The sequence below is a fragment of the Coccomyxa subellipsoidea genome (genome assembly GCF_000258705.1).
Source record: "Coccomyxa subellipsoidea C-169, whole genome shotgun sequence".
NCBI lineage: Eukaryota > Viridiplantae > Chlorophyta > Trebouxiophyceae > Coccomyxaceae > Coccomyxa > Coccomyxa subellipsoidea.
The window spans coordinates 1,651,238-1,677,291 of NW_005178032.1; the positions used below are offsets into that span (position 1 = coordinate 1,651,238).

Genomic DNA, 26,054 nt, shown 5'->3' on the forward strand with positions numbered 1-26,054 from the left:
AAATGCAGCGATTGCAGTGAGCCATGAGACCCCTTCCTTTTCTTGTCTTGTCATCTCAGGCTTCAGGCCCGCTTGCTGCCGTTTACGGGCTGGTGTGCCGAGTCGTCGGTGTGAAGACCCTTCTCCACATCACCCTCCTTGACCTGGCAGCCACATAAGCCGCCATGTTAGCACAACCTCCTTAGTCAGCTCATGCAGCATACAGGCATTGTATGGCTTGAAATGTGCACATTGCACTCCAGAGTATGCACTATATACATGATCTGCTGGTGATCAATCGCGGCTCTTGAGGCAAGGCATGCTCAACATCAGTACGATTCTAATGAGTCTCAACTTTGCTAGAGCAGCGAACCTCCAAATCACACATGCACTCTGAAAGTTGCAGCATGAGGATGCCACAGCTGAGAGGCATATCAGTTGTGCTCAGGGTGTGCATGCTGCCGGCAGGTGACTAAGGGGTTACTCACCATCGCAGGCATGTGGTCACACATGCCGGGGGGAGGTCCGGCGTTCAGCGCATCGTCATCAATGTCCTTCTCATACCTGTTGTTCACGGCAGAATGGCCACAATCACGGGGGTTATCTGTCTCAGGGAAACGGGAAGGGCGTCTTTGTGACACATGCAATTCCGTTCAAAGTTGCCCAAATCCTGCTGATGCTGTTCCCATGAAGGGTGTTTGAAGAGTCACCGGCACGCTTGAAATCCTGTACAACCTAACCCACTTCTTTGCAAAGCGGTCCACAAAGCACATGGCACATGCATCATCACCATTGATCCTATAGTATGAACCCTGGAATAGGGGTCTGGGGCGTACTTGTTGGCAAAATGGTCCACGACTGAGACGGCGCAGGCGTCTCCCCAGATGTTGGTGATGGTCCTGAACATGCCGATCAGCCAGTCCATAGCAAGCAGGATTGCCAGCTGAGGGATGTACTGGCTCATGCCCACAGCCTGCAAGCAAGGCAAACACAAAGCTCATGAGTGGCACTTGCTGATTAATCTAATCGGCAACGTCTAAATTAAACTAAAGTGGCTCATGCCCACCGCCTGCAACCGATTTGAAAAACAAGGTTCAAGAATGATTTGCTCCAAAGCTCAGCACTGAATTGTTTTAGAATTGAACAGAATTGTGTCTGTGATTTTGCTTCACTACCAGAAGGCGTGATTGAACCAGGCGCTTCAAGCAGTGATCGGCAAACGTTCTCGCAGGCTTGGAATTTCAGGGCCACAATGCCAACACTTGCTGTGACATTTATTGGGAAATTTGAAATATGTAATGCACAAGAATCCTGGCAGAAAAGCTGATTGCTTGCCAGCATGTGATGGAAAGAGCAACAGTCCAGATCTTAAAGAGCTGACACCGATTGGAACCCGCCACCTTCAACCAGGAAATTTTTTGTCCAACGCACATGCTGCAGAAACAGCAGGAGGCTTCAAATGTACTTCCTCCCTGCTTTGGCGCTCGCACTGACTTGCATGCATGCATTCTCTCCTGGTTCAACCTGTACGCGCCAGGAACAGTGTACAAGCACGACAAACAAAGGTCAGGGGAGCAAACCTGCAGGACAGTAACCATGGAGACCAGCGCTGAGTTGGGGATGGAGGCAGATCCGATGGCGGCCAGAGTTGCAGTGATTGCCACGACCACCACATTGCCAGCTGACAGAACCAGCCCGTTAGCCTGCAAGTGCAAAATACAAATCAGATTGACAGCACGGCACACATGGCAGGTCAGGTAATACCTCCTAGCAGCTTTTGAAAGAAGTTGTGCTGTAGAGGGCTCTTGTCCAGAGCCCCCAAGGACATCCCATGGTTCTGGTGTCAAAATAGGCTTTGCTGACATATTCGTTTATAGTTATGCATGCTGGACATGCACTATGCATCATCTTGCAGAAGATCGTGTTTCTGTGTCCTGCTGGAAAGCTAGAAAAGTGCTGTTCAATTCCACTTTTCAACGCCTTGCCAAATGACTAATCTCCAGCTTTCATCTAGACACCGTCGAATGAAGGGAGCATTTTTAAAAAGGCAAGAGACCTGTACACAGCTTTGCAGAATGAGCACTCTCCACCTTTCACTTTCAAGACTTTTTAGGTGAAGGTGGCCAAAAAAACCTTCACTAACTTAGGAAAAGGATGAGCTCTTCACCTGGGCCATGAACAGAACAGAGGCTGCTCCATAGAGAGCGACACCTTTTGATAATCTGTTCGAATTCAAATCCTGCAAACCCTTTTTACACTACCTAAAGGAGAAGCCCCGGCTGGCGGGGGGCGGTATAAACACTGAGCACCGTGCCCACGGTTGATTGGGTCTTGCTTGGATCTGGCGAGTATATCAAGGGATAGGATTTTGGCAGCCTTTACTGCAGCTTGTCTGCAGACGCACCTTGCCTGTGGCAGGAAAAGCGTGTAATAATAAAGCATATAAGGAGAAGAACCTCACCTGGGCGATAAAGAGCACGGAGGCGGCTTCGTAGAGGGCTGCACCATCGCGATTGATGTTGGTTCCAAGGGGAATAACGAATCTGACAATGCTGGGCCGGCACTTGAGGTTGACTCCGCATTCCATGGTCACAGGCATGGTCGCTGCTGAGGAAGATGTTCCAAAGCCCATGGCAAACGCCGGGAAGTAGGCCCTACGAAGGGAGAAATGACATGCGCCCGTCAGCCAACGAGGAGTTTTTTAGCAAAGAATGGAGATCTTCCCATGCAGTGCATGTTCATTTGCAAATGCCAGACAGAAAGGGGTTGTCTCTGCTGTCTGGCAAAATGCAACATGATGAGTGCTGCAGACAAATAAACAATCACACAATCCCGCAAAAATGTCAAGCAAGGGAAAAGGACACAAGAACACTTCATGGAATTTCAATTTGAGTCAGGGAGCAGATGGGTGAGGGAGCACTTGATGAAATGCAGACCCTAAAGTCAAATTCAACTTGAAAATTGAACATCCAAAAATTCTTGATAAGTTAGGGAGCAAGCCTCATGACCCGGAAGGGATTGATCTGGGTCAGGATGATGATGGTGAGAGGCAGTGCAATAATTCCAATTTCTGAATTCAAAATCAAAATCAAAATTAAAACCAAATTCGAAACTCGACATTCAAAACTCAAAACGAGTCAGGGTGCGCACTTCATAACTCGGTAGGGGTTAATCCGGGTCAGGATGAAAATGGTGAGAGGAAGCGCCACGAATGCATGGATGCCAAATCCAATGAGGATGGTTCCAACGTACAGGCCCAGGCTCTTCAGCAGCGCGGTGATGTTGCAGGCCTTGAGAATAGTCTGCGCTATCAGCGAGGCAATTCCCACGGGAGTGCAGTAAATCACCAGGTAGATCTGTGCCCACACAACAGAACTGAGCCACAAGAGAATAATTAAACGCTTTTCCTGCCAGAAGCAAGGTGCGTCTGCAGACAAGCTGCAGTAAAGGCTGCCAAATCCTGCCCCTTGATGGACTCGCCAGATCCAAGCAAGACCCAATCAATCGTGGGCACGGTGCTCAGCATTTTATACCACCACCTGCCAGTTGGGGCCAAGAGAGAATGCAACCACGAAGACAGAGCGAGCGCCCATGAAGGGAGGAAGGGCTGCCTTGCATGTGAAACAAGGTGTATCAAAATGCCCCCCAAAATTAAATCATGCAAATAAACCACGAGGTGCGTTCCAGATATGATATGACCCTGGTCAGTTTGCTTGTGCAAATACCTCCCCGCCCAGCAGCACTGATGATCACTTGATGATCCCTGAAATGAAAGCTTCGAGGGATCAAAAGCTTTAAAGTCCAAGAATGCTACTTTGCCAATTTATGCATGTCATCAAAGGAGCTGATGGCATGCAGGGGCAAATAGATCGGCCTTATCGACCAACAAAACAGCCCTGAACTTGGTCATCGGTAAAACAGCAAGATACAATATGGAACAGGGGCAGAGCTTGTTGATTGTGGGCTTTGAGAAGATTTCTTCTGCTGGCAAAAAAGTCACCACAACCTTCGAGGCCTGGAATCTCAGTGATTCCCCTGACTAGGGAATGGTGGCCAGTTGATCAAGCGAACCTGAACCAAATCTACCACCTCCAACCCTTAAATCTCACAGCTTCCAGATGCACTTTACAACGTACTAGCTTTTCGTATGTAAGGGGCCGTGATTAATTGAGTCAGAGTAATCAGTCACGCACCATGGCCATGATGGCGTCATTGGCGATCTCGATGATGCGGATGAATGGCTCGGCGGGGGGTCCCAGGCTGTTGAGGATGACGGCCAGCACGATGGCAAACATGATAACTCCCAGGTACTGCGCAGGGGGCACACCCAAACAGTTACTAAGAGTGATGCAGACTTTCGAGGAGGAAGAGGAAGGCAGGCCAGCGGTCATGGCATAGTATGCTTGTTAGGTCCTCATACCCAGTGCTGCAGGCATCTTTTAGGCAAGTGGGATTCTTATGCTCATCCATGCGCTGAATGGTGTACACACCAATTTTCCATTTGAACTTTGAAGGTGGTCTCGCGCCAGCCCTGACCCTACCCATTAGCTTCTGATCCGTGGCTGTTGTGAAAGTGATAGCTTGTGAGAGTACCATGTCTTGGCTCGGCAGAAGAGCTCACCTGCGAAGTCGCTGCGGCCATGATGATGTTCTTTGGCACAAGCTGGCGTCCGATGTCCAGCAGAGACTCGACTGTTCCTCCCTGTGTGGTCGGTGCCGTCCTGATCAGGCAACAGACATTAGTCAGCCTCACCTGACCTCCGACTCAGCACACATCATTGGCCTGGAAGGCAGCATGCAAAAAGCCTTTCAAGCTCAGAGCATGCGGCAGGACTCTGCGGACAGATAATGAAAACGCATCCTCTCCAGCCGTAATTTATTAGCACCACGTGCCCGAAGACTTGCAGAGTAGACTAAAAGTCATGCCTCCATTCCAGACAGACAGCAGGAATTCCAGACATTATTCTATCAAAGTATCAAACTGCCAGACACCAAACTATCAAGACAGACCAAGCTGCAGTCCAGTGTGCAGCGTGTTAAAGCAGACCAAGTCTGTCCGGCCATGCGGGGAGAAATTGGAAAATTGGCCTGCTTTGGTCCTAAATATGAACGCTCAGTGTGTCACAGCTAGGCGGCAAGGGGAGGAATGGGCAGGGGGTGACTCACGCGATCTTATCCACGACTGACGACTGTGTTGAGCATTTGTTGTTGCCGCTGGCAAAGGGTTGGTCCCTGCCAGGACGGATGGCGAAGCTCAGCGCAATACCTGCAGCCCAGCAATCTTTACTCACAAACGGTCTCCCATGAATATTTGTGGTAGGACTTTTGTCGCCGCAGAATATAGGCAATGTGCATGCATGCATGACTCGCTCGTCAGCATTCCGCGCACTCCGAACTGCATGTAGAGCTCTTGCAAGGCTGCAGAAGTCAGAGTCGTGATTTAGCTTTCTACCTATGAGCAAATACGAGGCTTTTTGGCCTCGCGCTCGCGGGGTGATTTGCCTTGCTTAGTCGCTTCCATGACAAGACGTTGAATCTATTTTGAACAGGTGCTGCTGCTCATGTTGCCATGCATTGTGCCAAGGGCGGTGTACATGTGCCAAGAAGGCTGTCTGGCGTGCAACTTGAAGCCTCTTAAAATAGTTAATGAGTAAAAATTGTGTGCAGGGTGGAGAATGCTGCGCACCGATTATGACAGCCAGGACCATGGACAGGAGATAGTAGCAGAGTGACCAGGTCGTGATGCGACCAGTCCTGCATTGCAAACACACACAACACTCAATACACAACTCCTTTGATACAGGCACTCTCTGCATGCTTTTCATTCTCTGAAGGCTTGGTTCGCTGTAATTCGAAGATGGGTAAGCCTGCGATACATTGGTGGACTCAAGCATAATGGTAGTGCAGACCCCACAGAGCTCTAACACACAAATATAAGGAGACACTTGGGCGGTGTGTCATTGCATACTAGGGCTGCCACTGGACAGTGCTCATGCTCTGCAGAAAGCTTGACTTGCTCAGGCTTCCTTTTGTGTACTTTATGTGCACATTCCCATGGAGATGAACGGAGAGCTCCTTCTATATTGGCGCTATGCAGATGCATGCTAGGGCTGCCACTGCAGAGTTGTGCAACCTCTACGGAAAAATTTGCTTGCGAATATTCCCTCCTGTATGTCTGCGAATGCTTCATTTGTGTCAAGAAGAGCGGCGTACCCTGTGGTTGTGTGACGCAGGTTGAGGACTCCAGTCATCAGGGCTAGCACGATCAGAGGCAGCACCAGCTCCTGGAGCGCATTGATGAGCAATTCACCGGGGTAACCTGCACGATTCGTTACATTTGGTTTCAGTTAGTTGAAGGTTGAGTCTGGATCCCACTCAAAATCATGGGCTCGACGATGTTGGCAAACCCCAGAATGGATGCAAGGGCCAGGTCCACGGGAGCGGCCAGGACACAGCAAGGAAAAGGGGGCTTTGTTTGCAGCGAGAAACTCGAGGCTCTCATGTTTGTCAGCCGGATGAGCAGGTATGCATTGCGGAATCTGATTGCAGCCAGGACTTGTCAATGGCCATTTCGCACCGATAATTTCAATCGCCAGCTTGCTAGGGTGGACGGAGTACAGCCCCGCGCCCAGCGCGATGCCGACAACCACACCTCCCAACGTCCAGAACACCAGCATCTTCTTCCGGAACGCGAAGGCCTTGAACTTGGCCCAGCCGCTCTTGGGCGGTGGGGTTTCGCGTATCGCTACCTTTTCTTCGGGGGCCATGTCCACGCTGTGCTTGGCATCCATGGCGGATCGATCTTGTCGTATAGTCTTGAAACCAGCTCACTGTGCCGAACAGGAGCCTCGGCAAGCCCAAAGCTTATCACGTGGATCTGTTACGAGGGTGCACGTGAAAGCGTGGCCCGAAAGGGAATGCTTTTAGCCTCCTTCGAAGCTACCGCCGTACCCAAAGATCAGTTTGATGTGCACGATCGGGATTGCACGCCGACTACAGATTTTCTTTGCAGAGCAGCAGCATTGGGATATTTAGCGCATGAGTACTGCCCTCCCAAACACTTAATGACATCCACCCTTATATTCTAATAAACAGGGGTCGCGCAAGATCGGGTCCAGTTGCATACTCATCACGGAAGGAGACGTTGCTGACAGATCCAAGAGACAGGAAGCACATAAACATAAGTTACGCAAACTTTACAGTTGTTACTGTGATGAGCATAACATCCTCCTCATTTCTGGCCGGATCCTTGTCGAGAAGTCTCTGCAGCAGTCCACCGGCATCTCGTTCCTCTCTAGTATTCTCAACGCAGCCGCGGTTCTCTAAATTCGTCTTGGCGGCCACTGCTATCTCGGTACTTGCCTCATCTAGAACTATGGCGAGCGCTGCAGAAGGAACATGCGCAAATCCGGGTGGCCCAGTGCCATCCACCATCCAGACCATGGCCACAGACATCCTACAGGTGTGGCCGTATGTCCCCCATTACATTCAAAGTGCTTTGTTAACATATTGAAAGAATTAGACCCTATTTGGAGACCGTGTTTACTGAAGTGCAAATGCCTACTGATATTCAGATGTACAAGACCAAGTCTGCAGAGGAGCAAGCAGCGATCATCCAGAAGCACTACAGGTTTGTTTTCAACCCCAAAGAAAATCTAAATATGAATTTTTAAACCTCAAATCATCCTCTCGAGACCAAATGGCACACTGGATATGAACAGCTTCTTCCAGGGAGGAAGCTGCTGCATCTGAACACCACCAATAAGTTTTCGAGGAACATAAAGCTGTCCTTTGTACTGTACAAAGTGTGATGAGATTTTCTTAGCCGTAATCGTCCGATATTTCGAGTTTAGAATCTCTGCATGCTTAACGCAGGCAGGATGCGCGGTTTGTGGACCCTCTAATGGACGTGGGAACTCCCCGGGAGGTCAACCTGGCCTTCATTTCGCTCATCAAGCTCTTCAAGAGCATCGACATGGAGCAGAAATCTCTGACCTGGTCCACGCCGCCTGTGGCGTTGCCTTCTGGCGTCCAGCCTGGCGACCTGCTGCAGGTGCGCCGAGTCACAGCACCTATATCATCTCTCTTTACTGCTTCCTGCCTGCTCCCTTGCCTTTTGCAGCTGCTATACCACTACTGTTTTCTTGCAGACTCCATCTCGCATGGCTATCAGAGAATCGCTGGCCAGTCATTTGCATTGCGCTGACTCAATGCGGTGTTAAGTGTCATGACCGCACATAATGAACAAACCTAATACATGTTTGCAGTACGTACCTAGATCTTAGATCCCTAGGTACTGGAATTATAGCTATTGGAATCATAATTATAAAACTGTGCTGTAAAGGCATGCTCAGCATCTTGAGTTGCTGCAGAGGGCTGCAGAGCAGCACAGCAGCCAGTATATGCAATATATGCACTTTTAGCTGGCCAATCTGCGGTATCAAGGCTCCATCGCCGTTGAGAAGGAGCAGAGCCGGAGCAGAGGATGACAGTCATGTGCTGTACAGTGACTCTGGTGTCTAAATCAGAGTCAATGCCACCGTGGCAGACCAGCAACCTATGAAAGCGCTCTGCTGGTGGCTGCTGGTGTATCTAGCATTTTGTGATCGTCACACAAGAGGATATGGGACCTGGCATCATCTATTTCAATTTGTCCTTGTACCAATTCCTGAATTATGGGATTGGTTCGAATTCATGCATGTGCAGGTGCTGCTGAACAACCGGCAGGTGTACCACACTTCACTGGCCACCATCGATCTGGACGTGAACACCTACCTCACCATCGACCCCAAGGTGCACCCTTCACGCCAGTCCAATTGCTGATTAAGAAGATAAATAAGTTGAAATCATTTGGAAGGCAGAAAGTGGGAGAGCGGGCTTTGATGGGAGAGAGCCCTGGAAGGGTTGATTGCTGCAATGATGAGTGCGTGTGCTGTATGCGTGATGCATGCATAGGCAGAGAAAGCAGCACAAAGGCGGCGTGAGTCTAGATCTGCACATCTGAGTCTCTGAGCTACTGCATTTGGTCCTGATCATACTAGGATCAAAGCAGTGCATGTCTCTGTCTTGCACAGATGGCCTGCATATTCTCCGTGAGGCATGTTCCTTGGTCAGGTCCCTGTTTTGCACAGATGGCCAGTATCTGTCTCTGTGAGTGATCATAAAGTGTGAAATTGCAATATTACGTGTGAAATTACAGTGAAATTTTCTGCGTCTGACATTGTGCTGTGTGGTGTGTGCAGACGGGGCTCATTGTGAAGCACGAGGATCGGTGGAACAACAAGGGTTTCAGGATGCCAGGGTTCCTAAAGAAACCCAACGGGGCCTTTACAAGCTCCATCTTCAAGCTCATTGGCTGGGGCCGCCAGGTGGACAAGGCCGGGCAGGGAGCCAAGACAGGCACCCAATGACAAATGCACAATATCCATTACAACAAGTTGTAGCCTGGCATGTGCTGTTCTGCGTCCCTTCAAATATTATCTCATCTTCAGGGGGAGCACCTTTCTAGGAGCTGGTTTGGACATCGAGCATCAAACCTTCCTAAGGAGGACTCCTCAATGGGGTTTGACATGAGCTCCTTGTCTGAATAATTGTGGAGGATACGCAAGGAGCGAGCACCTTGTGTGCATATCGGCCACGCATGCTCTTGCAGAATAAGTGGATGTAAGCGGATACAGATATGCCGATCGCGATGTGCCACCGAATCACATTTACAGAATACTAGTGATCACAGAGTCCATGAATGGTCCATGCATGGTGTCTCGGACTGGACTACTGTTCCAGCAGTTGTACCGGTACGAATGCTTTTACCTCTAAACCCAAATTCTTCCAAAAGTTCTGAGCTCGCCAGATCTGGTGGGATAAAATCCGGATGCATCCAGGAAGCCTGAGATCGGCCTGCCGCTCACATGCAGAGCTAAAAGATCCAACCAGTAATGAAGAGCAAAAGCCTGCTGTGTTCATGCCTCCATACCGCCACACCCTCTCTTCTGGTGCACTTTAGAGCGCAGAAATGTCTGCAGCAAGTACATGGAAAGCAGAACGAGCAGCTCTCCAGTTCCCACAGCACAAAAATCCTTGCAACCCCAAGGGAAACCCCCCGCAGACAGAACTGCTAATGATCACGGCTGGCCCCCAAAGCAGAGCTGCAGCATTAGCAAAGGGGACGCCTTCCCACCCAGAAGTGGCTGCAGCCGTGGCCGGGTTCCCCCCAGCCGCCGCCCCTTTGCTCTCCTTTGCGTGAGCTCACCAGAGAAACAAGAGACAGCTCTGCATTATCACGCGCAGCAATGCAGCTGCCGCGACGGCTTCAAAGCTCTATCTGTAGCGGGGGGCGCCGTACTGGGGGGCCGCGTAGGCAGGGGGCGCACCCCCCGCCAGCAGCGGCTGTAGCTGTGGCGGGGGTCCCCCCGGCCTCTCCTTCGGGGGGTTCTCCCGGATCTGGCGGCTCACCGGCACCAGCGCCCTCGCCAGCGCATCTATCGCGCCGCTGATCCTGCAACGGCGGAATGGACATTCAAACAACCGTTTTGGGGCGTCAGTTCTTGCTCATCAGTTGAGGACTCTTCTTTGCAGGCACGTCCTAGAAGTCATCAAAGCCTGAGACAGGCAGCTGCAACCCTATCGCTGTACGTTCAAGGCACAGCAACAAACGCACGCCACACATTTGTAGGAAGAGCAGCAAGTGTGTTCTTCCAGCAATCAAAGCAAAGTCTTGCCCGGCAAAGTGGAGACATTTAAAATAAATTCAGCCAGTCCATCAGTCAGGCAGGCGGAGGGCAGGGTGGAGCAAAGAACGGAGGGATGACTCACTGCACGACGCGATCGTTACTAAGCCCGCACGGCGGCAGGTCCTCGGCCGGCAGGATCTTGATGTGCGCGCCCGACGCCTCCCTGATCTCTTTTATGATCGCCCCCGCCCTGCGGGGGTGAGCGAGAAAACGACCCTATCAGCCAAGTGCCGGTACTGTCCCTGATCCCAAACTTGTCCATCTATAATGCTAAACTACACATTTAGCTCATCTGGAAGGTCCATAGGTATCCATAAGTGCTGCCTGTCGTATCGTGCAACACAGTAAAATGAAACCGAGAAGCATGAGGGACAGATGCACAGCATATTCACATATAGGAAGGCAGCTTCGGCCTGCACTCTCGATGCAAAAGCATGTGAACACCCGTCCAGACAATACACTTTCAAATTAATGCTCACAGCAAAGACCCAGGGATTTATGGGTGACTGCTACGCAATGGAGATTACCCAAACGCAAATGCATTTGGAGTGCAAGGCTGAGCGGGCGCACTCACTTGCCGATGAGGCAGCCGGCCTGCGTGTGGCAGACGAGCATGCGCGTGGTCGCGTTGGCCGGCGGTGGGTGAGGGCCCTCCTCATGCTCGTGCACGCGCGCATGCACCTTGAAAAGCGCCTCCTGCAGGGCCAGATCACACATGTGAAAATAGTCGCCAGCAATTTTGAGCTGATTACCTGTGTCTGACAGCTGGCGGAGCAGCTCCCAATTCGGCCAGCAGTTGCATGCACCATGTACAGCGCCTGCTGCTGGGATGTGCAAGACACATCAAGACAGCTGCCAGCTTCTGCGCTAACCTTCCTGTCCGGTATCCATTAAAACGCATGGCATGCATGCATGGATGCATGGCAGGAAAATGCACAAGTGGTGTGGCTCGGGGTGAGCCATGCGGCGTTGCTTGGACCGACCCCTGACAGTCGTCGGTGAGGGTGACTGAGAGGTGACTAAAGGGTGACTAATGACTCACCTGCGCGGCGTCGGTGTGGCGGGCGGCGTCGGAGCGCGCGGAGATGACGATGACTCGCTCGTCGCAGTTGGGCACGCCTTCAACCACACGGATGCGCGCCCCCGTCTCGTCGCGGATTGCCTTCACTATCGTGCCGGCCTTGCCGATCACGCTGCCCACCTGCAAGGAACGGCGCTCCCTCTATGGTCTCAGGTGGATTTCATAGTCCGCAACCGAGCTCGCAATCTTTGGTTCTGCTATTGCGTCCGCCCCACTGGTCAAGGTGCCCACATGTAGCATGCAGCGCACCCTCAGGAATGCACAGTGGTGGATTGCTGGTCCAAGCAGCAGTACAACGTTCAAGGGGCTGCCAACTGTAGAGTCAGCTCTCGGCGTTGACGAAGATAGTAAAGCACTGATAACAACAAGCTACTGCACCCATGTTGCCGTATGGCAAAGTACATGCCGGCTAAAGTCACAGGCCTTGCCCCCATGATGGCCTCTGAACCCTTGCATCAGCAATACTAGAAGCTGATGAACATCTAATAAACTTCGCGAGCTGGCTGCAGCTAGAAGAGCTGAAGGAGGCGACGCCGCGCACCTTCTTGGACTGGACGAGCAGGCGGTACACGGTCTCGGTCTGCGGGCCCTCAGCCGCGCCTATGGCCTGCCGCTTGGCATCGGGGGGTCCGTCCCTATCATCGTACCGCCGCTTGCTGCCTGCCGCTTGCGGGCTGTACGGGCCCGCCTCCGGGCCTGAAAAGGCGCACGAATTGGAACGCACTGTCAGGGGCAGTTGAGGGACTGCGTGTGATTGCTTGTGATGTCTGTGCCTGAGGGCTTAACATCTCTACGGGTCGAAGGATGTGAGAGATTTCTTACCAAACACTCAGGGATTCTGGCCCCGTGATGCGCAATGACCACAGTGTAACGCATGTGCCTCTTGCGAAACGGTGTTGTGGTTGACTTGCTGTGACGCACTGATTCAGTGGTGGACCGAGGATGTTGAACTCCTCAACACAGAAGCTCAAGCAGAGCAAAGCAACACCTGCTGGTGGCGCTTGGTATTGCGGCTGTGGCTGGTAGGGGGGTCCCTGTTGGGGAGGTGGGCCACCGAGGTCCTGCTGTGGGGCTGCGTAGGGGGCCGGCTGCACTCCTGCGGGGGGGTACTGCTGGGGAGGCGCGTAGGACGGCTGGCCTGGCTCGCCTTTCGGTGCGTACTGCTGTGCCATGTCCCTGCTGCAGCACTGGAGCGTGCCTCAGCAAAGGTGGGGTTGAGGCCGAACCAATCTATGGGGATGGGAGGTTCTGCAAGAATAATTCTATGCCATGATGGACCCTTTGATTTGGATGCTAATCTATTCATCGCCTAGCATATGGCTTCAACAACTGTTGCATTTCACGATGCACAATAATGGAGGTCCAGCTGTTGTACCACTCCGCCTCAAGACATGACAGAAGCTTGCTTGCATGATTCTCACACAATATTTTTCCCTCGAGCTCGCATCAAAAAGTTGTTCATCACAGGATCTCACCTGAAAGGGACAGTGCAGGGTCAAAGAGTTGCCCCGCCTTCGCACTCTGATTCGCTGCCTACGCTCTGGATGCCTGCTGATAGACTTTAATGTACGAAAGCTGTGCAGTTGTTGCGGAAAGCTAGCATCTGTCTGATGGTCAGGAGGGTCTGGCCACTCGCGTGATTGTTCGTCACCGCCGATGGGCCGCCGTTAAACTGTTCCAGCAGAAAAACTTCGTCGCAGCACTTCAGCCAACTCTGCAGCTCACTGCTAGTGCTTAATCATTGATACCCTTGTGATCACCGCGTGTAACTCTTGAAACGTCACAAAGGGAAAGTATATTTCTAGTGTTAGTAGAGCCCGTAGCTCAAAGTATAGGCAATACTTCTGATTGAACTTGCTTATCTCTAACCAAAAATCACATTTTATCATGGGTGATGAGGAAGTGCCAGTGCCGCCTCAATACACAACGGGGCCTGTCACAGACTTCCGAAACGCAGCTCTAGGACCAGTGGGCTACAAGATGTGCAGGAAGAGGAAGATGCAGGAGTACCAGGAGCAGGTGAATATCCCTCTGTATCATTGAATCTCCCTGCCTGCGTGCATTTTGCGATGACTAGGCATCGCTGCAAGCGATGCTGTGTGCACCTGGTGGACTAGCGATCCTGAGAGCAAGACTTGAAGACCGGACTGCACTGCTTGTATGGCTAGGTGGATCTGGAGGAAGCACAGATGGACGAGACAGAGGAGGTGACGATCGCAGCAGCCCCTGCAAAGAGGCTCAAGCTGAACACAGTCGGCGTGGGCAAGGTGCGGCCCCAACTTTCTGACACAACCAATCAAGGATATTTTGGATTGCTCTGTCTTTAGGCTCTTGCCTCCATGCTGCATTATGCAACCCAGCAGCCACATTGCCTGGCTTTCTATGGTGCCCCGTGTATCTCAACAGCGCGCAGCTCTCAGCCCGAGCTGAACACTGATTTCTCTATCCCTATGGCATGCCCCGGCTGGCGGGGGTAAGCGGTATAGTTAGTGATCACCATGCCCACGGTTGACCGAGTGTTAGTTGGATATGGCGAGTCCATCAAGGGGTACGGTGTGCGGCAGCCTGTACATGCCGCTTTTCTGCAACATCACCCTGCCTCGTGCATGATCAGCGTGTAACATCACTCATACTACTTGTTATCACTTTTCATAGACCTGTTGGGGGCCACCTGAGGCTATTCTGTCCATGTTCGTAACACAGAATTCTGATGCGTCTCCACTCTGTCAAGATATCGGCAGCCCCGATGCCCTGTCCTGGCTGAAAACTAGAGTGGTCCGCACATAGTATTGAATCCCTAGTCTCTACTCTTCATTCATCGTTAAAGTTGGTGTTGTTTTGAGCTCCCAGTCCTGGTTTTGCAGCTCTATTTGGATTTCGGCAGGCCATATCTCTTTGGTCCCCTTTTCTCAGGTGCTTCTCTAGATTGAGCGGACTAAATAACAAGGCATGTCCGGCTGCTCTGCAGACATCGGGGAGAGGCTGGAAGGAGGCAGGCGAGAGGGCAGGCAGTTTGCGCAACCCGCTGCTGTCAACTTCCTGGGAGAAGAAAATGGCTGACAAGGCGGCAGCGCAGCAGTTCAAGGCAGTCAAGAAGGCGGCCGTGGATGCGCACAAGGAGAAGAAGCAGGTGCAAATGTCTGGCAGATCATTTTATTGATGAAAGGTGCAGTCTATTGATTGTTTGTATTGGGCCTCAAGGTGCCAGCTTGGCCTGCTAAGCACCTGTTGGGATAACCAGGAATTAAAAGATAGGCCTAGCTCGGCCAGAGGGGCACTCAGTCTTCAATTTCGAGACATAATTTTGGTGCCACTACCGTATGCAGATGCCTTTATTCTCGGCCACAGTCAGATTTGTGTGGCCCTTGGTCTGTTGGTATGTGCATTCTTAGATCAAGTTTAACGGTTGTGATAATAGATTGTCTTTCTTCTCTCGATTTGCAATTTTCTTTCCCGGGCTGGCCCAGTGTGCCAGCTCAGCTCAGCCAGCGCAAGCTGCTTGCATGCGTGGCCACATGCAGCATGCACAGGATGCAAGACTGAACTTTGTACTGTTCAAATATAGTGACGCTCTGTTGTGTTGTGTGCAGAAACTGCGCACTCAGAGGGAGGCCAACCTGAAGAGGAAGGAGGAGAACAGGAGGAAGAGCCTGGTGACTCAGAAGATCAGTAACCCGGCAACGCTCAAGCGCATGCTCAAGAGCAAGAAGGACCGCAAGAAGCTCATGACCGCAGACACCCTCAAGAGCGTCTGATTGCATAGCAACAATAGATTTCAGCCATTAGAGATAAATAACACACTACCACAGATACAGAACATTGGAGACATCTAGGCAGAGCATCCTAGAGAGGAAGAGTGTCTTGCATGCTTGCAACGTAAGTGCACATCATGCAACAATAAAAAAAATGATTCCCCGGCCAAGGAGCCCTTTAGGTGAAGTAGGCAAGAGGATATCCTATCGTTGATGAAAAGAGAAAGGTGCTGTGCCACAATAGAACTTTCATTTTTTCACTTCGTGTTTTACATAGTTTTGATGAGGAAAAATGGCATCTCTGGCCCTCCAGAGTGCTTTCTTTACAAGGACTATACTGTGGCAAGGTAGCAAATGATTCGATGTATTTATTCAGAACATGCATCAAGCGAGAAAGGAAAGGCAAGCACCTGCAGTATGAAATCTGGCGCTCCAGTGGGAAGCTGCACGGCAGCTTCAGGGCCACGCTGTTGGCGCAGGTGGGCCGCCAGCTGGAGCATGATTCCCAGCACAAACAGGCGCCGCAGGGGAAGCTGACCCGGCAGCTGCCGCGGCTTGGTGGCAGCCCCTGTTTCACCTGCCCAACCCAGACCTCGATTTTACCACAGCCGCCTTGCGTATCTTGTAAGAGCTCTCCCACCGTGGGAGACCTAGGTGACCTAGAAGTCCCTTACAGACCTCAGGGTCCAAAATATTACACAATAAATTGCAGTGAAGAAAACAGGGGGGGGCCTGTTCATCAACATGAGGAAAATGATATTGTCTGGGCATCAGATTGTGATACTTATCTCCTTTGTCTGTCCACCATGTATTTTTCATATTCGCAGATGTCTCTGCGCATACGAATGGGATTTTGATTGACAGTCTAGGAATTGTCATGGTGCATAAAAGGAATATCTGCAATCCTAGGCCCAGGTGGGAGCACGTAGGCACCGATCAGGGAGAGAAACATGAATCTGCCAAGAGGTCATGCGATACTCTGTGTAGTAAAGCAGCAGTGGGGCACCTGGCTTCAGGCATGGGATGCTTGGAACGCATGCCCTGGCGTGCACTGCAGTGCACGCTAGGTGCACCATTAGCGATGGGAACTCTGCGGAGGGAACGCAGCGGTCCAGGCGCCCATGCCTGTGCTACGCCCGACACCGGCAGCGCATCTTCCAGCACCTGCGATACCAAACTAAGCTCACGATTTGAATAGATTCCTAGAACTGAAATGTACATCCTAAATTTACCAAATAAATCTCCTGCCAGTGCTGTGAGAGTGTCTGCAAATTGACATCTGGCAGGAGTTCAGCACCGCGGGCATACATGCCCACAAAGAGCAGCACAGCATCTTTCCACTGCGCCACACAAACAACTGGAGTAAAATAAAAAAATCCGAATTACGAAGTGCGCGGCTGCTTGATAACAATGACCAGCAGGTGCTCCATTATGTCAAAATCCTTGCAGGGTGGAAGCAGAACTCAAAAAGCGGGAATACCGTCTACTGCGTACATTCCAGCTTCCAAACAGTCTGATCATTCAAGCAAGATGTATCCACTCAAGGGAAGGCAATTACCGCTCAGATTGACGGCAGTTCGGGTAGACTCCATCGGATGAACCATGCACAAAAGCGCGGATTGGGACCTGGCGCAGGCCCCTCAGCTTAGCCCTGTGCATGGGCCATTCCATGCCGCCTGTGCACCTTTTCTTTCATCACTGATGAATCACCCCGCCGCGCCTGCTCCGGTGGTGTCCAGAAAGCCGGCTGACAGAGCGCCATTAGCAGCAACATCCTCGCAGCCGCTTGCGCCCAATTGTGACAGTCACCGCAAGATTGCGATGCAAGACTTGCCGCCCACAAGAACCACTCGGGTCCGAATCATGGCATCACCACGTGCATGACCCCCCCTGGCAACGTACATGCCATCACCCTTTGAACCCCATGGTTCCAGGGGAAATTGAGAAAGCCTGCTCCATCCCATGTTGTGTTGATGCTGCACTGCTGGCACTAGCACCCGATGACCCAGAGCGAGTCTAGCAAGTTATTGAGGCAATCACAGATGGGTCTTGGCGTGACAGATATGTTTGGCTGACAATTGTCTACCCAGGCAAGGCTCCCTGGAGCGCGCTTGCACTGTTTGCCTTGCACACCACAAAATCATCAAGGGAAATTATGTTCCCAAAGGTGCCGGTACCCAATGCAACGAAGGTTGTTGTGGACAGGGTCAGCGTGTCCACGATGCAAGAATTGCCCTGGTCGGCAAAGAACACTCTGGCGGGGCTGCCGCCGGGGGGACCAACAGGGGTGTTGAGAGGGAAGCTGTTGCTCTGGCAAGTGGGTTGTGGCGCGGTGGCCAGCACTCCAGTCACGTTTATAGAGATACTCTGGCGAAACGCTCAACCTACGCCATTGATGTAGGCAGAGACAGCCACGTATGCGCCGCCGGTCAAAATGTTGCTGTCAGTAGCCACCAAGGCCTGTTGGGTTGGCGGCAGAACCGGGGGCCCACTCGGCGGATTAAACCTGCCCTGAAGAGCTGCCGCCCCGGACTGAATCTCCGCAAAGGTCTCTGTGCTCGGGGAAACAATACTCATGCACCTACACCTGGTTGATGCCTGAGAAAAACAAGCCGTCATAGGTGAAAGGGTTTATAATAACCGTCCCGGTAAGCTCCTCAAATCCCAGATTTATGGGGGCGGCCGTGCAATCTTGGTACAGACCTGCATAAGAGCCCACATCAGATATCAATGAAATAATTCTTGCCAACTGTCAACAAGGGAAACATTTGTGCCATCCAAGGTAGCAAAAGTAGCTGTAAAAGACTGTTATTAGATTCGTGTAGGTTACTAAATTTAAGGATGTCACGACTTCACAGCTGATGGAATTCAATAAAAGTTTTTTCAACATGAAGAGGATTGTTCTGCAGAGCACAATTTGCCAAAGTTGGGCTTCTGTTCATTCGCAAGTCATAATAACGAGTCACACACCGGACCCCAACGCGCCAATTTTGTAATTAGCCAACCTTAGGAAACCGGAGGCCAGCCTGGCAGGCGGGACATTGACACGCTGGAAAGGAGGATCATTCACTTTCAACGCTGAAAAATTGCAGTTCAAGTGTCACCATAATATGGAAAGATCTCACACATTCAGGACGCGCTTCACAGCCTATAATCTGTTTGGCTGATCAGCCAACTTGAAGTAGCTACTAGCCAGCCAGCCGCTGTCACTGGCCGCAGCAGGCGCCATGGCTAGCAGTAAGCGCTCTACTGGCAGCCTGATCAGATTCCGTCATATATATGTCCCTTTTTACCACGCCAGAGTCATCATAGTCTGAGAACTGGCAGTGTGCAATGTCCAAGGCTAAAAATACATGCATGTTGCCAGCTAAAGGAGCCGGCTTACTAATAAGTAATGCAAAACCTGTTTCTATGGTCTTGTGTAAAATTGCGGCAGCGCTAGCTAGCCGATTACCAAGGGAAGCATAGTATGCTCAGCATGCTCTTGCAAGTAAGTACAAGTTCTCTGTATACTTATCATCTGTACTTATTTGCAGTACCCATTTTCCATCCTTCTCCTTGATCAAGCCCATGCCATGCACTTTACTGCGGTGGCCCAGCTGTGGCTCTGGAATATTTGTGCAAGGCTTCAAGCAATTGCAAGATATTCCATGAAGCCAATTGAAAGCCTTGGCGCAGACTGTTTGGAAAGCATTCCAATGACATATGGAACCCAGTCAGTTTCCAGAGCCACCCTTTTGGCCCAGCAGAGCCCGTTGTTGGGGCCAGCACGCTGCAGTTGAGATTTTAAAAAAGATTATTGTGCAGGCTCAGATGCCTTCCTGTGTAGGTGATTACGGTCCAATAAGAGCTGTGTACTTCCCAGCCACAGCAGGCGGGCAGGTCTTGTGGGTCCACAGCTCAAGAGCATGCTTCTTCTCAACAACCCCCTGGCTGCAAGGTGCCGCTAGACTATATCTGCTAGCAGCCATCTGCACCGCCAGAGAGCATGAGCTAGGCTGTATCACATAAATGCATTTGTGGTGTTTCCAGGTTGAGAAGGACGTGAACAAGGCGATCGGCGTGATAGAAGAGGTGGAGACTGAGATAGTGCGCAAGAAGGAGGTGCGCACAGAAACAGTATCTTAGAACAGGGCGTTTGGGCCTCATTCTTGTTGACTTGGGCCCCAATGGGCCAGAAAAGCTAGTTGCCAGCGTCTCTTGCCTTCATGGCAGACAAGCGTGAGACTCTTTGACTGCTTCCTGTGAAGCTAGGGGAATCTGGTTCAGCATGGTGTGTAGATTCCCCTGAAGCAACAAAGGGGTAGGCGCGTACTTACATTGTCAGTGGGCATAGGACACACCAAGCCCTTATGGTGGCCGAGCCAGCCTTTCCTGCAGCATGCGTGCCTGCTGTCGCCATGAATCACTCTTAAGCTTCATGAGGCCGATGTCCGACACAAAATTTCTATCCAATGCACAAAGCGTTTGGTTTTCGTGGCGCAGGTTTCGCGGCGGGTGAAAGGGCTGCAGGAGGCAATAAGCGCCACCAAGCATGACGACGGGCAGCTGACAGCCGAGTAGCAGCGGCGCCGATGAAAGAAAGGGGAAATAACCTGGTGGTGCAGGCGCTGCATGCGTTCCTACAGGCTGCTCTGCGCCCACCCTCCGCAAGAATGAACTTTCAAAAATCTTATGCCTTCTGAGGAGTTCTGCAGGCCTACCTTGGTCTGGCTGCTTCACTTCTAAAGTCGTATGTCATATAAGTGTGACGACCCCCATTTAGATGCTGAAGCACCATCATCACATCAAAAGAAGGTCCTGCTGTTGATTGCGTTGTTAGGGTCAGCAACACCATCATTGTTGCCATCCCTGAATTTAGTCAAATTGTGAGGCTTACAATTTACAATGTCTCACATATATGTGTATATATATTTCTGTTTACCACCACCAGTAGCCACTCAAATGTCAAGCTTGAGAACATTCAGAAACCACCGGTGCCTTGCACGTGTTGGTGGGCTCCTGGCTTCAATGCTAATAGTCTGGCCGAATTCACAGGTGTGCGCTCCTCACTGTGAATTTGGGGTCACCTTGCAAGAATATTCGTTGCATAAACAATATGCAAACACCCTGCACATTGCTTTTTACTCCATGTGTGGGCTGTCTCATTGATTCAATCAAAACACGCGCATGGCAAATCTGCCCCATTGACAGGTCATCTAATTCTTGAGGGTGGGTCCAGAGAATTAAAACATTACAGATTAATCTGCGGTAGGGGCCATCGATGAAGCAATTATCCCCGACAGCAGCAATCACAGGGGACTACATATTCTTGCAATGATCACGATATTGACTAGAGGCCCCTGCAACCACATCAATATTTGCATTTGCACTGCTGCACCAGCATCTGGCACACTAATATGATATTACTATTATGTGCCATATATGCATGCACCTATGGCAGAATATGAGCTACTGCACTGCCACCGGTAGCAGCACTACAAAACTGGTATTCGCACCGCTTAACGCTAGCTTCCGGGGTTCGAGCTCGCGCTCTCAAGTTCTCTCACTGCCCCTCTTTGAACACTCAACCAGGCGATTGAATTGATGTGCCGGACAGACCAACACGTTGATCTGTATAATGTTCCAAAATTTTTAAGCTTGCCGTTAGCGGCCTGCCAGTAAACAAGAAAAAAATGTTTCCAGTTCTGTCATGCTCTCGGATACATGAGCAAAATAGAAGCGGATCTGGGACACCTCATGGTCATCAAGAGCGCAAGCAAACTGTGCCTCTTCTTGAAAAATGCAGTGCGATCTCTGATTCTGCAAAATTTCCTCAGAAGGAGATGAACAAAACAGGAGCCTGCACAATCGGACTTTCTGTCCTGACGCACGTCTGTTCAAAAGTCTGTGCAGCTGCTCTGGTTATTTCTGCTAGTCTCGAGGTGGTCTGTTGCTCTGCATTCGCTATAATGATCTAGGCTGATTGTTCTCTCTGAGTGCATCACTTTGTCAGGAAATTCTGTCTCTCTCCCTCTCTCGCGCTCCCTACGCACTGTGCCGAGAGTGCATGCAAAGCGCAAATAATTTGCGTTATCTAAGCAATTATTGCCTGCCGCCCTTGAGACTCACCCTTTCAGCTGCTTCTGCTGTGGCTTAAATCTGTATGTGGCGCTCAGCTGGTATCGCCCACACCCCTTGAGTTGTTTGGGCTTGGGCTCAAGCTCTGCCTCTTCTTCGGTACACACTATCCGCGCTGCCAAATTGCTGGCAATGATCAGAGCTATTCTGAACCTCAGCCTTGAAAATCTGCCCCCTCAAACGCTCCTTCTGCCTCTGCTGTAGCTGCACCTCTTGATGTGAGCACTTCGCCGCTATCGCCTGCCACTCTTGAATTGTTTGGGCTTGGGCTCGGGAACTACCGCATCTTCGGTGCCCACGATCTGCGCTGCTAAACTGCTGGCAATGATCAGAGCCATTGTGAACCTCACTCTTAAAAATCCGCCCCCTCGATGCTCCTTCTGCCTCTGCTGTAGCTGCAGCTCTTGATGTGAGCACTTAGCCGCTATCGCCTGCCAGTCTTGAGTTGTTTGGGCTTGGGCTCGGGCTCGGGAACTACCGCTTCTTCGGTGCCCACGATCTGCGCTGCTAAACTGCTGGCAATGATCAGAGCTGCGCCCACCCATCCGAGGCTGCCCCACCGCTCCCCTAGCACCACATAGGCCAGGCCTGCGCCTAAGACTGGCTCCATCGTGTAGATGATGGCTGCATCTGTGGAAGACACATCGTGCAACGCCACCACCTGAGCACACAGGCAAGCAAGACCTCTCAAAAACTCTGGTGAGGTGCGACCAGGATTTTGATGTTCTTCCAGATGCATGCTGGGCACACGCTGCATTGGCTGGCTCTATCTCAGGTCAAAGACAGCATCACTTGCTGCAATGGGTCCTATATTGTGTGTTCCTAATCCAAGTTGTCTTATGGCATATTAGATTGACCCCGGAGCTGATCTGACAAGGGCAACCAAGCACAGATCCTTGGAAAGTGGCCCTCCTGTGTGGACCACTGAATGCACGCTCTGACGCAGGTTGGATTATCTTCCCATCTCTTGTCTTTCAGGCCTCAAAAGTAACAGATTGCCCCGTAATCCGAGCCATGGCAAGCTTCCAGCACCGCGCCTGAGATGTCACGTGAAATATTGTCCCGCCTAGAGAACATCTGGGCACTAAAGGCCCGAGATTTACAAACGCAAAACGTCTAAGGTCAGACTGTCTGGCGAAGTGCACTTTGGGAGGTCAGAACCCACCTCGATCATGAGCACTGCGTCGGTGGACATGAGCCCTGTGTACATGATCTGCCACCAAGGAATCCCCCCTTGGACCATCGCATGCACCTGGGCTGGCAGCGCCAGCAGATTCTGTACCGCCTGCAGTAAGACCACAGACCACTGTGAGGACTAGATTGAGTGATCAAATTTAGCAAAATATATTATAACCTTTAGAGACCTTTTGGGAGCCACCTGAGGCTCATTGGTCTTGTAGGCAGTCTGTCACTGCCCATCAAGGTGGTGCAGAACCAAATAGCTATAGCTCAGGGAAGCTTCTCCTAATCATCAGATAGCACAGCCTGACTCGATGCATCATTTCAAAACCCACAGCCCAAGCACTACAGGACTCAAGTTTATCGGTTTCTGGAGGCAGCGGCCTTTTTGCCATGTGCAAGGTGGCACCATTTGCGAAACTTGGTCCTGCTGAGCCATGACTCATCCCATGACACTCATTGCGATTCATGCCATCCCAGCAGGACCCAGGTTACCAAATGACGTCATCTTGAGGCACTGGAAATCAAAGCCATGACAGCAAATGAAACAGTTTAGATGGAAGTGCACATCTGCAAAAACATAAGGGCTTGTGCTGCCATGACTCTCAACACATCACTGCAGCACAGCAACACAACAATAATACAGACGTTACTTGTCCACATACAATACTCATGACTGCTGATTACCTGAGGGTGAGTCACGGCCGCGGCGACCAGAGAAGTGCCGGCGACGGTGGTGAGCGCTGCGGCCATCAGCGGAAGAACGGCGTTCTTATTTAGGCGACGGCTGATGATCTCAGTCCGGAACACCTGCAGAATCAATACACTTCATCGTGTGTCCTCCAAAAACAGTGTAATCTGAGCTTGGGCGGACTGTGGCAGACTGGTCAACAAGGTCAAATTTGCTCAAACGCCCGTGTGTCAGGGACAAGCAGTTACTGGTGCCAGTACGGCAATATGCATCCACTCAACCAGCACATGCACGGGTCTTCCACTCGACCGAGTTCCCTTGTTGCATGGGTCCATTTCAGCGAACAACCTCTGGGGGGAGGATCATCAGGCAGAGCATGCCAGATATTGATGCGGGTGGCATGCGAAAGGACAGAGTGTAGCTTTGAGCCCTCATGCCTCTTTTCCTTCCCCAATGCTCGCGGCATGACACACCTCCTCTGCCTGTCCTCCACCCCAGAAACACAGCACACCAAGACAGGCCTCCTCTACCCATCTTCAAGCCCAAACAACGTGCACCAATACCCATCCCCTTCCTCTTGTGTCTATACTCCAGCCAAGAAGAATCTGAAGATATGCCCACCTGCACGCCGAAGAAGATAGCGCTTGCGAGGCTCCATGCGTCCCCTTGAGTTGGGTTGAAGGCTCCGCCCTTCTCCACGAGCAGAGCCACCCCCAGAAGAGTCATGAGCGCTGAGAAGTAGGTGAGCGGCTTCACGTGCGCCTTCCCGGAAGCTCCCGCCAGCATAGGGACCACCAGCACCTGCGCGGAAGGTGGCCCGCGCATTTAAACATGTGGCATCACAGCAAGTTGTGACAGAGCTCTACCCTGGATATGACTGCTTGTGGAAAGGGTGCAGCAATTCCTCCTGCCACAGGAGAAAAAGTCCCTTCAGACAGGTGATTCTGCTGACAGGCAGCATCTTCGCGAGTGATAAGTACATTCCAGTGACATTGTTGCCCAGGAAAAAAATAGCAAGCACTCTCTAGCTGGAACCTTGTGTGCTGCAAGGGGCGTGCATGTGTCTATACGTGGTCCATATACGGTAGAGTGACAGTGAGGACAATTTGAAGACTCACTGTGAAGGTTGAGATGAACGAAGCGCGAGAGGCGTCTGTGGTGATCAGACCTTGCGCCTGCGTGAGATACCCTGCGTGAATACACTTGTCAGCTTCGCCTGGCATACTTCTTCAACAGAAAGCGAGATACTTCCTCTGAACACCAAGGACATGCATGCAGAGCATAGTGCCAGGCAACGGGAGAACGCTCTTGCACTACTTGTGATGCAAAGGATCGCAGCTCACCTAGGGCCATCCAGAAGCCCAGCTCGAGGCCACCCCGCCGTATGAGCTTGGAGGTGAGCGCCTTTTTCAGGAAAGGCGAAAACGCGAGCGCGGCCACTGTGAACCTGATGCAAGCACCCAGCACAATTGAGCCATCGCATATAAGAGAGAGAGTAGTACTTGGTTCCATGACATGATGTTGGAGGTAGAATGCCTGCAAAATCTGTGTCCATGCATGTCGGCCCAGGAACCTAAGAGACAGGGTGTCCAGCTCGTGAGCAGTGACACAAACAGTACAACTCGCTGCATCTTCCAGGCCTATAAGTTGAGAAAGGAAGCAATAGAGATGCGCAGCGCACATGACAATCCATGGCAATGCTGTTGATGTGCCTATGCATGCAGCACTAGCGGCACCAAAAGGCCGAGTGGCCAACTTACAAATGAAGTGTGCAAGGGCCAATAATATGTACCTGAACAGAGCGAAGATAAAGGGGTCGAAGGAGTGCTCGCAGTCCTTGACCACTACCCAGTTGCTGGCACACAGGACAACCTGAGCGGTACAAGAACAGCAATTTTGATGCCTCTCTTACAGGACAAGAGCATCTGTACTGGGGATAAGAGAAGAACAGCGAGCCCATGCAAAAAAAATACCAGCTGTATGCAATTAGGAAGCTACAGAGGATACAGCCAGGAAGCTACATACTTGATGAGGTCAGATGCAAGTGACTCTGGGCCTTCCCAGCAGCAAGGACTAGCAGGGCGGGACCTCACCAGGAGGTTCAGAAGCACAAGTCCCTTTCCCCGTGGCGTCCACGATCGAAAGTCCAGGGTCTTTCTGAGCTGCTGCACTGCTGCCCAGGCAATCTGCTTCTGCACCTGGCCCTGTGTCTGCACGGCCGCCTCAATTGCGGGCTCAATCTTTTGAACTGCCTGCTTCGTGCGTTCCAGTTGTCTCCTGGAGTAGTAAACCAGGCCCTTCCTGAATCGAATATTACTGAGCTGTTGCTGCCTGCGCCTCGGTCTGACACAGCACGTGAACCGATCTGCCTCCAGCCCAACGCGCGCCATCCTGTTCAGATTCCATCCGACGCTGGAATCCGCAGGGGCTGACTTTCTGAACAAGGAATGCTGCATGGTGTCTGACGAGGAAGCTACCGCAGGGCGGCAGCGGCTACCAAAACGTCTTATCGCCGAGCTGCC

The 26,054-nt window shown here is 51.4% G+C and overlaps 7 protein-coding genes across 7 annotated transcripts; 3 read left to right on the plus strand and 4 right to left on the minus strand.

Moving 5' to 3' along the window:
• Nucleotides 1-685: 685 nt before the first annotated feature.
• On the minus strand, nt 686-6,656 carry COCSUDRAFT_17172 (Sodium:dicarboxylate symporter; the record flags this gene model as incomplete). Its single annotated transcript, XM_005646531.1, has 10 exons — nt 686-952; nt 1,560-1,682; nt 2,441-2,633; nt 3,130-3,335; nt 4,173-4,289; nt 4,601-4,681; nt 5,163-5,245; nt 5,666-5,733; nt 6,193-6,298; nt 6,557-6,656. 10 exons carry the CDS (start codon nt 6,654-6,656, stop codon nt 686-688), a joined length of 1,344 nt encoding a protein of 447 aa, XP_005646588.1.
• Nucleotides 6,657-7,354: 698 nt separating this feature from the next.
• On the plus strand, nt 7,355-9,389 carry COCSUDRAFT_56477 (hypothetical protein; the record flags this gene model as incomplete). Its single annotated transcript, XM_005646532.1, has 5 exons — nt 7,355-7,441; nt 7,554-7,609; nt 7,855-8,032; nt 8,686-8,772; nt 9,222-9,389. The coding sequence occupies 5 exons, from the start codon at nt 7,355-7,357 to the stop codon at nt 9,387-9,389; spliced, it is 576 nt and encodes a 191-aa protein (XP_005646589.1).
• Nucleotides 9,390-10,787: 1,398 nt separating this feature from the next.
• On the minus strand, nt 10,788-12,962 carry COCSUDRAFT_43031 (hypothetical protein; the record flags this gene model as incomplete). The annotated part of the gene is made up of 5 exons (XM_005646533.1): nt 10,788-10,899; nt 11,284-11,405; nt 11,752-11,910; nt 12,332-12,486; nt 12,779-12,962. 5 exons carry the CDS (start codon nt 12,960-12,962, stop codon nt 10,788-10,790), a joined length of 732 nt encoding a protein of 243 aa, XP_005646590.1.
• A 568-nt stretch (nt 12,963-13,530) lies between these two features.
• On the plus strand, nt 13,531-15,573 carry COCSUDRAFT_53945 (hypothetical protein). Its single transcript, XM_005646534.1, has 4 exons — nt 13,531-13,809; nt 13,959-14,057; nt 14,759-14,920; nt 15,381-15,573. The coding sequence occupies exons 1-4, from the start codon at nt 13,678-13,680 to the stop codon at nt 15,543-15,545; spliced, it is 558 nt and encodes a 185-aa protein (XP_005646591.1). The 5' UTR covers nt 13,531-13,677; the 3' UTR covers nt 15,546-15,573.
• A 337-nt stretch (nt 15,574-15,910) lies between these two features.
• COCSUDRAFT_56480 (hypothetical protein) lies at nt 15,911-17,213 on the minus strand (the record flags this gene model as incomplete). The annotated part of the gene is made up of 4 exons (XM_005646535.1): nt 15,911-16,119; nt 16,616-16,706; nt 16,820-16,882; nt 17,169-17,213. 4 exons carry the CDS (start codon nt 17,211-17,213, stop codon nt 15,911-15,913), a joined length of 408 nt encoding a protein of 135 aa, XP_005646592.1.
• A 30-nt stretch (nt 17,214-17,243) lies between these two features.
• On the plus strand, nt 17,244-20,105 carry COCSUDRAFT_56481 (hypothetical protein; the record flags this gene model as incomplete). The annotated part of the gene is made up of 4 exons (XM_005646536.1): nt 17,244-17,396; nt 17,748-17,957; nt 19,575-19,646; nt 20,028-20,105. 4 exons carry the CDS (start codon nt 17,244-17,246, stop codon nt 20,103-20,105), a joined length of 513 nt encoding a protein of 170 aa, XP_005646593.1.
• Nucleotides 20,106-22,086: 1,981 nt separating this feature from the next.
• On the minus strand, nt 22,087-25,922 carry COCSUDRAFT_56482 (hypothetical protein; the record flags this gene model as incomplete). The annotated part of the gene is made up of 8 exons (XM_005646537.1): nt 22,087-22,323; nt 22,828-22,947; nt 23,529-23,651; nt 24,154-24,333; nt 24,651-24,721; nt 24,876-24,979; nt 25,325-25,404; nt 25,731-25,922. The coding sequence occupies 8 exons, from the start codon at nt 25,920-25,922 to the stop codon at nt 22,087-22,089; spliced, it is 1,107 nt and encodes a 368-aa protein (XP_005646594.1).
• Nucleotides 25,923-26,054: the final 132 nt, after the last annotated feature.